The 12,184-nt window shown below is 34.6% G+C and overlaps 1 protein-coding gene across 2 annotated transcripts in view; it reads left to right on the top strand.

Moving 5' to 3' along the window:
* Positions 1 to 12,184, top strand: part of LOC106872480 (leukocyte tyrosine kinase receptor) — a 466,463-nt gene that overhangs the window by 401,327 nt on the left and 52,952 nt on the right. For both annotated transcript variants that reach the window (XM_089349709.1, XM_089349710.1), the window contains one exon: positions 4,664 to 4,761. In XM_089349709.1, coding sequence (XP_089205835.1) covers positions 4,664 to 4,761 — 98 coding nt within the window. The remainder of the gene's footprint in view (positions 1 to 4,663; positions 4,762 to 12,184) is intronic.

The following is a 12,184-nucleotide window of genomic DNA, read 5'->3' as shown; positions in this document are numbered from 1 at the left end:
TCGTTGTTTTAATGGTCCTTTTTTGGGGTTGTTGCTTCACCGACCATATTTGTTTCCAGAATTTCTCTAGTTCTTCTGCTGTTGGTGCTGAAGTAATGTCTATTTTATTTTTACCCAGTTCTTGGTAGAGTTTTTTTGGGTTGGATTTGAACTGTTTGTTTTGTTCAAAGAAACGTTGGCGTTTCTCATACCGGCGGATCCTCTGTGCTTTGGCAAGGATGTCTTGCTTTAGTTTTTCTTTTGCCTCAGGTAAGTCTTTTTCTGTAATGCTGTATTTGTACAGTATTTTTGTTTTCTTCTTGTTACTTAGTAGTGTTGATTGTTTACTAATTTCGTTGAGAATCGATAAATCTTTTCTCTTTTTTTAAATTTTGTTCTGGATGTTATTTATCCACAAGGTCTGTTTGGGTGGTAGAACTCCTGTTCGGATGGGTTTGAGTGAGTATCCTGCTTCTTTTGTGGCTGCAGTGGCTGCCGCATATATCATGTCATTTAGCTCAGTGATATTGCCTGTTGTTTCTGTGGTTGTTAGTTCCGTGACGGCCAGGTTTATGCTATTTATTATTGATGTTGTTTTATTGTCTATTTTGATTTTTGGGAGATATAATCTGTGGTCCATTCTAAGATCTGTGGTTTTCAGTTCTTCGGTTATTTTCATTTTCATAGTATCGTAATTATTAGGTTTCCCTTCGTTATTTCCAGGCTTTATATTTGTTTTGCCTTCCTTTTCATTCATATGTTTGTCTGTGGTGTTCTGGATTGGTGCTTTTTGTACACTATTATTATTATTATTATTATTATTATTATTATTATTATTATTATTATTATTATTATTATTATTATTATTCAGTAGTTTTATTTTTATAACGTGCTTTCACTTTCACTACCGAGCGCAGTTCTGTGTGCCTTGGGGATGTGCTAGTGCTGTGGTTTGTTGTGATACTCTTATGGTTACTGTATTGAGAGTGTTTTACGTAGGATGTGTGCAGTCCCTGCTAGTGCTATTTTCTGTATGCTATATATATATTTGTTAGTCCTGGTGTGTTTGTTCTGTATTTGTCCGAATATTTTTTTTATCATACCATGGAGTTGTTTCTGTTTTAGACTTCACATTTGAGTTACCTCTATTTCCAGGTCTTTGTATTTTGAAAGTTTCTCCATTTCTTTTAGTGAAACTTTGTTGTGGCGAGCTGGCAAAATCGTTAGCACGCTGGACGAATTGCCTATCGGTATTTCGCCCGTTGCTGCATTCTGAGTTAAATTCAGCCGAGGTCGACTTTGCCTTTCATCCTTTGAGGGCCGATATATTAAATACCAGTTGAACACTGGGGTGTCGATGTAATCGACACATCCCCTCCTACAAAATTGCTGGCCTTGTGGCAAAATTTGAAACAATTATTATTATTATTATTATTTTATTAAAATCGCTTTTTACATCTTATAGGTGGAAGTGGAGAAGAATAACAGCGAAATACAGAGAGTATTAATATGAGACGAGTGCACATAGTAGGCTTCGTCATAGGCAATGTGTAAAATCTCTTCGAATGAGTAACACTTAAACGTCGCTCATGATTATAATTTTCTATTTCCATTTATCAGCAACATAGTATATTAAATCGATGAAGGTACCATCGTAGAAAATAAGTTACTTGTCATAAAATATAAAGAATCATGCACAAATGATTACAGATTGGTAATCTACTTCAAATTTCTCTTCCGTAAACTTTCAAGTACTTTCGAAAGGAATTTTCAGTTTGTAAATTACTGTTATAAGTGTCTTTTCGTACACGTATCTAGATATTTATATCTGAATGAAATTGTACGGTGATAAGTTTTTCAGTGGAGTAGATTGCAAAATTGCTATTATGTTGATAAATTTTAGAAAAATAACATATATTTATTGCAAATATGCAAACGAGTATTTTCATTCAATTGGTGTGGTGGACACAAAGTGTGTAAGAATTCTTGGCACAGATACCTTGGTCCTGCGGACTTTGGCGTCACTGGAACGACGCTAACTTATTCGGTATCAGACATTGTAATGTTCCTCTCGTTTTCCGGACTTTTCATCCTTCCTCTACCTACTCCCTCTCTTTCTCTCACTGTTTATATGAGCATAATTCCCTTTGTGTATGAGGAGAGCTATAGTGTTTATGTCAATCGTGTCTCTCAATCTTTCTGTCTATACATGTATATTTCAGCGCGCGTGCGCGTGTGTTTATCCTCACTGCCAAAAAGTACTGCCACTAAAACAGGCTGAATGTTCAGTCGTCAGCTGTGCCAAATCATCAGCGTCCAATAGCCGCGCCCAATCGTTTCACTTCAGCGCGTAGAACAGCAAGAATCCAAGCAAAAACTTATCTGTTCATTCTGAATACGTTCCAGCAAATTCGAAAGTCAATATCTGATCGTTGCTATTTTCGTCGTCAGAGAACATATCCCTTTAGACGGACTGTGTTCATAACTTATGCAAATCACCGGTGTAAGGGGACTGTAATAGCCAACGGTTTCCAAGTTTTTTTTGCTTGTTTTTACCTTATTCTGTGTTTTCTCAGTCGAAGTTGCCTCGTGGTGCCGATGAGTCTAACAATAGTACAAGCTTTTGTTTATAGAAATCAGCAAGTAAATTATTTGCTGATGCATGCAGATGTCTGTCAAACAGACACTATCCCTTAAAGTCCACGCAAAACAGCGAGAACCACAACAATCGTGTATCTTTTCATTCTCAATAGTTTCTGGCACATTCGAACGTAAACCTTTTTGATTAAGGAGACACTCAATAAAGTCGAAAGATTGTGGTATCCTGAAGTGTCATTACACACGTGAATTGCATGTTATGAAAACACATAGCCTAAAGGGAGGAGATTTACTCAGATAACAAAATACAAGAACGACCAGATATCTACGGTGGAATCTTTTATGACGTACATTTTAGGTAATAAAGAATTTTCTTTAGAAAATTAGTATTCAATTCAACATTGATTACAAATAAGGAAATTGTATTATCTTCAGGGAGTCAAATAAACAAATCATTTTTCACTTGCACTTATGCAGCTGTTAGATTGATGGATTAGAAGCAAGGAACACAGTACCTGGGAAATACATAGTTTTATATAAATGTTTCTACCAATAACCACAAGGCCTGAAATTTCTGGAGAGGAGTAAGTCAATTACATCGACCCCAGTGCTCGACTGATGCTTATTGACCCCGAAACGATGAAAGGCAAAGTCGATCTCAGTGGAATTTGAACTCAATGTGAAGACGGACGAAATGCCGCTAAGCATTAATGCGTGCTTAAGATTCTGCCAGCTCGTCGTTTTAACACAGTTTTATATACTGCCATATTGCCTTCTATTTCTATAACATTGCAAGTCGAAGATGGATCTTTTAAATTACAGCACTGAATAATCGGTGTTAATTATTTCCAGTCGATTTGATATCAGTAAAGAAGCCAATGATAACAGTTCCATCCAAAGCTATGTTGACTAACTGCATGTTTCTCGCTTAATTATAGCCCTGAAAGTAGCTCTTAGTGGCCTGGTCATTTAAATGAAAATGGTTAATCCATTGACGAATGCATCGTTGGTTTGATTAGCCGAGTACAAAATACTGTCATAGATCTACAAAAGTAAATGGGAAGCAACTTTAGAGTCCATTTAGTCATACAGTACTATCATTAATAAGGTCTTCTCACATCCGGATGCTTTGCGTTAACGGGAATTCTGTACTCATCAACGCAAGAATAAATAGATAAGAAACCTCAACCTACTTCTGACCAGGTATCTCTGATACATGATTGGTCTGGAAAGCTATGATTTTGTGATTTGGCACGACAAAACCTATATTTTTACTCTTCATTATTAATCTTTCGTATTTTTCATTTCTCCCGTCTTTGTATGTCTTCATTTTATCCTACTTTTTTGTTTCCATTGAACCTTCAACTTAAAGTGAATTATTTTTCTTAAAACCTACCTGATATGATTCTTGTGTGCTAAATAATCATGGCTTTAAATTTTAGCACAAAGTCAGCTGTTTAGTGGGAGAGGTTACTTGATTACTTCAACCCATGTATACGAATGGTACTTCAAATTATCGATCCTGAAAGAGTAAAAGACAGAGTTAAACTCGGCAGGATTAGAATAAAGAACATAAACGTAGGACGTCGCTAATGATTCTGCCAGCTCGCTGCGTTATGTACAATATAATTATAATAACATACTTATAAATGTTATTACAATACTCCGTAAGACTTATTGAAACTCTTGTTGGAATGAATATTTTGAAATATCACTCATATGTTTATTTTTCTCTTATTCTTTCAAATACACACGCACAGAATCCCTCATTCTCTGTCTCTCTCTGTCTCTCTCTGTCTCTCTCTGTCTCTCTCTGTCTCTCTCTGTCTCTCTCTCTCTCTTTCTCTCTCTCTCTCACGGACACACGCATATGTCTGTATGTATATTTTGAAACAGATTCATAGCAATTATATTCTTCACTATTAGGAACATTATTAAGAACATCATGCAGTGGTATAAGCAGTACTCTACTGGACAAAATACCTTTTGTCCAATATATTTACTATTAGTGCAACGTCCTATGTTACCAAACGTAATAGACTTAACCAATTATCATGGTCATAATTATTTTCCTCATATCTTGCAGAATGAACCTTCGCGTGTGAGCGTTCTTCAAATGGTCAAAATTGCGACTGATATTGCCAAGGGATGTCAATATTTAGAAGAACAACATTTTATACACAGGTAAGAATGAATTTTGTGTAGAATGTTCATAATGAATATAATGATATAAAATATTAATGGCGCAGATGTCATAAAATTAAAATGCAAGTGAGCCAAGCCTGCGATGCTGCTTCAATTCTTAACATGAGCAATGTCCCTCCATCTACAATAGTATATCCTGGTAAAGCATTGAAGACGCAACTGGTATTTTCCTCTCACCTGAAATACGGAACTTTTGTAGCTACCTAGTCACAAAAAAAGCCAATATACTGTCGATGATATTAATACAAAATATAATTTCCTCGTGTATAAATCATCCTCAATGCATTAAGTGAGCGTCACTTATTCCTTGAGCAAACATTTACTACCATCACTAATGCATTAAACGAAGGCATGCGGGTCTCACAAGCATTAATGATGGTTATTACACCAATTATTAATGTTCTATTAACTCTGCAATCCCAGTGTTTTGATGTCGCATTCTCAGTCAACTTTCCATGAACAAACTTGCATAGTATCTTTTTTTATTTAGATTGTATTGGAGAAAGTTTACTGCTAAAATTGTGGAGGTTGGCATGGCAAACTTCCTCCAATGAGCACAACATTTCTTGATCGTCTCCTTAAGTCAGAGGTAATGAGCAATCCAGTAGAGTATTGGGGATTAACAACTGTACTGTTGTTGTTTGTCTCTACATAATAATTTTTTTTATTTGGACTGAATGGAATGGACAGCGCTTAGCGGATGTTATTCAATAATGTTATACACGTATCTGGTTGTTTCATTGTGATTGTAGTAGTAGTAAGCATGTGAATCGGAAGCTAACTATTTCATGAAGTTAAAAACATCACGAAGCTAACTATATCATGAAGATATTTTATTTTGAGTATATTAGTTTCGCTATAGAGTAAGATTGGAGTCTAATGGTTTACTTTAGTATGGTTAGTTGGGTATTATTGTGGGATAAATTGGAAGCCGTATTAATATTGGTATATTCCAGTAATTCTTGATCTTTCTGGCTTCAAAACATACTGGTCCAGTGAATATAATTTTACTGTGTTACTTAACATAGAGAGTAATACAAACAGCAAAGAATTTAGAAAAATCATAAGAAACTACCGCTTTATTTACTCTTTTTAATAAATTCTGTTTGACTATAACGAAATTATAAATAATCCGTGGCGTAACTAGATGCACTTTATGTACCACCAGTATACCGGGGTGCACCATTATAATTTATGATCCAATATATTATTTGTACTCTATATATTTATATATGTGTACATACCTATGTATAGTATTTGAGTACGTGTATACAAATATATGTACGGACACACACACACACACACACACACACACACGTACATATATATATATTATTTCTTAGTTGTATTGGGTATAATATAAATGATATAGATGCATTTATAATAGGTTATACTTTTTATTTCGTTCCATTGTTTAACAGTCAACTATCTTAACCAATAATATAAATGCTGTATCTATAATTTCTTACGTCTTCGTTTCATAGTTAAATTTATACATGTAAATCGCAGCTGAATGATATAGTTTGAGGAAACCGAAATATTATGTAAACTGGTATAAGTATGGTAATAAGCTCGTATAAGTAATGCGAACTTCATCTTGTGACATTATTTTATAGTTATACACAACACATTTCTTCGATGAAATATATAGAAGATAAAACCAACTTAGAATTTCATTAATATTACACCAATATTTATTTACTTCCCTTTGACATTGTCATGAATGCTTTCCTATTTTATGAAGCATGATCTCGAGGTTATATTTCTCTGGACAACCTGAAGCTTTATGAGTACTAATGTCCTGCAAACTTTAATCTTGCTAACACCTGCCACGTCTAGATTAATCTTGGGTCATTCAAAAGAGAACATAGATTCCAGAATAAACTTGATTATCTAGACACACAAATTTACGCAAGCCAGCTAACAGCATGGTTTAAGCTGAAAGTAGAGCGAGCGGGCAACAGGGACTTAATAAAAGCCTCGATATGCCGGAACAACCGTATAAAAAATTGGGTCCCCTCTGAGCAAGTCAACTGTTTCATAATCACAAGAAGGCATCTGATTTTTTGTTTTTAATTAGATACACATATTAACTGATTCTGATAAGAAACCAATTCTTCTTTGAATTGTGAGTCTTTCAGCAGCACTACTGTTTTCTTGCATCTGTTACTTGTTTCAGTCATTGAACAGCGGTCATGCTCGTGCACTCTCTCTCTCTCTCCCTCTCTCTCTCTCCCTCTCTCTCTCTCTCTCTCTCTCTCTCTCTCTCTCTCTCTCTCTCTCTCTCTCTCTCTCTTGAAGACTTTATTAGAGCGAATCGCCACAGTACTTATTTAAACTTGGTATATTCTATCGGTCTCTTTTGCCGACCCGCTAGATTAAGGGGATGCCAAAAAACATTAACACTGGTTGTTAGGTAGTGATAGGGAAACAAACACAAAGATGCACATACATAGTTATTTTTACAGTGAGCTTCCTTACGTTTACTGGATAGCAAATTAACTCACAAGGCATTGGTGAGCTATAATAGAATACACTTGCTCAAAGTGGCACGCAGAGGAACAGAACTCGGTATGTTTACAATTGTTTCTTTTCATAACATCATCCGTCCACTCTCGAAAGTATTGACGGAACTTCAGATAAATGAAGGAAAATCTATTTTGGTGGTGTTTTGTTTTGTCGAGCTTCTTCCTGCTATATCTTTCGGCCTGTGCAAATTTTGCTCATTTTCCAAGCTTTTTCTATTCGCTACATATAATTTAAGTTCCAATTCCAACTCATCCATCTCAGTACCTGAAGTGATGCCGAAATTTGGAACTGGTGCTGTGTTCGAGAGGGATTTCCAGTAAAAGATTGGTGTTTACTCTCTCTGGGTGCAACTATGATTTCTGATTTTGCTCAATGATCTGCTGGCAACGGTTCAAAGCAGGCTACTCGGTGGCAGTACTAATGTTCTTGCTTCAACTCACATTTGCGCTTGTTACTGTAGTTAGTTCTATCGATAGATATCTTTTAAATAACTTTCATTCCCACAGACGGAATATCTGAAAGTCTTTGCTTTCCACTACCAATTCTGAATTCTTCGTTCATAAGCTTGTATTCTTCTAGAAACACATTATTCCAAAATAAATATTCACATCAAGCTTGTTACAAAATCGTTTATGAAAGTCATTACATATCATGGATTCACTTGTGCTCTTATTATAATTGCTATGACATTTATACTACTAGTATTTCTAATAAAAACGGCATTAGTGTAGTGTCGTTTTTATTCGACTATTCTTGTGAATGGAATAAAACATCTATTGACCTAAAAAAAACCCTTCCACGCTTTATGTGTGGGCTTAAATTCTTTAATAATATTACCAAAGTTTCTTCATAAATTTGTTTTACATTCACATTCCTTGAGAGAGATGCAATCAAATCTTTTTTTTTTCTATTCCTACTCCTTCATACGAATTTCCATTCCGTTTTCTCGCGGGGGATACAACGAAATCTTATTTTATGTTTCTTATTTCTCCCCTTAACTTATTTCATAAAAATATTTCTTTCACTCCGCTGACCACTTTTTCCATGACTCGATTAAGTATCAAATATATGCATACGTCTTACGCAAATACACACACATATGCATAATATATATATATATATATATATATATATATATATATATATATATATATATATATATATATATGTAAATATGTTTGTATGTATTGTCACATATTTTTTGTTTTTGCTGCCGGCTTTAACGCTATCACATTATAGTTAACGTTTTTGTTTCTCTATCATCACTGTTTCATATTATTAGTCGTATTGTTTTTGTTAGAATTATTACCGTTGCTTGGGCAAATTGTTCACAATGCACCAAGGGATGTTATTTCCTTTCCTCTTCTCTCGTCAGAAAGATGTTGACTACCTAACTTATAGAAATTATATCCCGCTATTGCCTGTGCAGCTACATCAGAAATTATTTTTGCCTCGAAGGTAAATTAGATATAGAAACAACAAAATGTCTTCCCCTAAACGACGAAGAAGCATAAACAAGCTGTATTTTTCTGTCTTCAAAAAGAAATAAGATTAAGGCTAATATTCTAACTTACTTTAGAGAAAACTAGTATGATTACAAGTCAAAATAGTTCTCCAAGACACGATAATGTAGCAATAATAACAATAATAATATTAACAACAACAACAATAATAATAATAATAATAATAATAATAATAATATGGTGAATTGGAGGACGGACCTGACAGCATACGGAAGAAGTTTATGGACAGTAGAAATTAGGAGGGGCATCTTCCAAAGGGACTGCCTGTCCCCACTGATCTTTGTACTGTGCTTGATACCACTAACACTGATTCTGAGGAAAGCAAAAGCTGAGTATGTATTCAAAAGCTGCTAACAAAATGTCAACCATTAGTTATTCATGGACGACCTCAAACTTTATGGTAAAGATGAAGCCCAAGTCAGTTCCCTCGTTGATTCGGTGTATACCTTCAATGCTGATATAATAATAATAATAATAATAATAATAATAATAATAATAATAATAATAATAATAATAATAACAATAATCCTTTCTATTTTAGGCATTAGGCCTGAAATTCTGCGGCAGGGGAATAGTTTATTACAACAATCCCAGTCTTCAATTAGTGATTATTTTATCGACTCCGAGAACTCAGAATGTAAAGACCAACGAAATGCTGCAAACCACTTTGCTCGGCGTGCTAACGATTCTGTCAGCTTGCCACCTTGGATATTATTATTTCAAATACCATCGAGGTGAACCTTGCTTTCATTCCTGCAAGATCGATAAACTAAAGTACCAGTCATACAATGCACCTGTTGTCTTCCCCAAAAATTGCTAGCCTTATGTCAAACTTCAAAACAATTTCTATTTATTCGTTTTTGATGATGTTTTTCCAAGCAATAACTATCTGGTGCCTCTACTGTAGAACCTATCGTTCATTTCTGCTGATTGTAGGTTTGGGTTACGAAAGTTAGTTTATCGGGTGGTGTCCAACTTTTCTTTGTGTTTCAACCAGAAAGTACAGCACTCTTAAGTTAAAGAGCTGGCAATAATAGTTAGTCATGGCCACACATCTTTTTCAGTACCAGAAATAGGTTCTTTTCACTGCCTCGAACGATCTGCGAGAAACCCTTTTCTTTTTCCTTCTTTCTAATCCCAGCTGCTGAGCGTTTTCTCCTCTCTATAATAAAGTGAATAAATGGAGTTAGATTCACATAAGTCTGTTGCCTTTTCCCTATCACCGGCTTCAAAATATCAACCCGTCTCAATATTGGTTCAGTGCAGTTTTGTATTCTGCCTTGTATGTGCAGGAAAGTGTCTGTTCCTATCCGTAACCGGCACAGTGGATCCATTCTCATTACCCAATCTACTCTCTTGATCTTATCAAAGATTGTTTGATATAGTGACCCAATTTGAAAGTACTAACCAATGCAAAATATTTTTGCAAATATATCATTTAAGTCAATTGTTATGTCATTTGGAAAACAAGAACTTAATTATCTGTATCGACAATACAAGCTCAACTAATGGCAACAAAGATTTTTGGAACCTCTGTACAAAACGATATATTCTTAGGTGTTACACTCAATGAACCTATTTGCCATATTCACGTGTTATTGACCCGAGCTTTTTACCTGTATTCATGTGTCTCACTTTCAAAAATAGCTTCATTCAATAAAGTACCAATCATTTGAACTACGCTGTATATTCATGATGAAGTTGTAGAGGACACACTCTTTGCAGGCGACTTTGTCTATTTTTACAGGTTTTCTGTCTATAAAGAGCAGCACACAAACAAATGGCTCAGAAGAGTTAATACTTTTATGAGACTGGGGTAATTTATCACATAAACAAAAAAATATATAATTATAGACTTTTGGTCATGCGCCTGTGTCAGAAACTATCAAAGGAAATGGATTGGTAGAATCCTTAGATCAATTGAAAATTTGAAAATTTTAATATTTGATGTTTGAATATAAAATTAGTTTCCTTACATATTTAATAAAACAATGAAACTTGCGAACGAAATGTTTATTGACGACTTTATATTCAATAGAATATTTTAAAATAAATTTCACATTTAACTTGTTTATAAACTGATATAAATTTCACATTTAATTTGCGTATAAACTGACAAACTCGTTTTGTTATTAATGTACGTATCATTTTTTAATAATTTTTTTAATGGAGGGGATGCAAAATCGCAAAAAGTAGAACATTTTAAGCCAAAATTTCATGACAATTTAAAAGAAAAAGTTTAGATGGCAGTAACTCAGCACATGTCTAATATACATAAACTTTTCTCACTTAATGAAATCTAAGTTCAAATCCGTCGTAAGTCAGCTTTACCTGTCAGCCTTCTGTGTATAATATGGTACCAGTCATGTATTAGGATCGATATAATTGAATAATCCCAACCCATAAACTTTTGGCCGTGTGCCCATGTCAGAAACTATCAAAGGAAATGACTTAGCAGAGTCCTTAAAACATTCCTCCTTTTAAATTTTCATTTATGACTGAATTCATTTAGCATAAAATATCGAGTAACTCACACTTTATCATTTAAAACATAGATAGTGTTGTCAACGTACACTATGTCTGATCTCAAAAGTATGATTACCACAGTTACATTTTTGATCACAAATATCCTCTATCAGAACTGACCCGCGACTAAATAACAACGACAATCATGGTCATCGATAAAAAAATCAAATTTACTTTATCCAGTCTCAACGATAACATTCTTTATCAACGATGCAAATTTGTGGCAATGGACAATAAGTGAATGCAAAAGAAGGGCTTATGCTAAGGATTCAAAGCCTGCTCTTTATAATAGGAATGCGCTGCTGTTGATTTAATTGAATTCTATACAGTTTCTAAATGTAAGGAAGTAAGTGTATTGGTGCTTCAGCTGTAAGCTGGTGGAAGCAAAACAACGGGGAAAACATTATCTTTACGTTTATCTGTATATTTAAATTTACCAGGACTGGCGTTATCCCTCCATCAATGACAGATTTATTCGATTATACTAAACGTCTACAAAAGAAAAAAGAAATAATTATTCTATAGGTTTATTATTTTTACATTTTATGTCATTGGTTTCATTGATGGGATTCCGGTGATACTGGGGATTCGTCTTCATCAGTTTTAGTCGATTATAACGAACTAAGTATTTTGCCTGGTATATATTTCATTGACTTAGGATGGGGACACAAGATGAACACAACAAAACGTAACAGGCCACTGAAACAGATCGAAATATCACGAAGTATTTTCGGAGGACACATCAATTGCCTTCCATTCCACACGGGCATGCATACAGATCGGCACCTTTCACGGGATTCCTCACAGATTCCGTCTACCAAGTG

Source organism: Octopus bimaculoides, chromosome 3 (assembly GCF_046866305.1).
Source record: "Octopus bimaculoides isolate indiv1 chromosome 3, ASM4686630v1, whole genome shotgun sequence".
Lineage (NCBI taxonomy): Eukaryota > Metazoa > Mollusca > Cephalopoda > Octopoda > Octopodidae > Octopus > Octopus bimaculoides.
This window is presented reverse-complemented; position numbering and strand designations above follow the sequence as displayed.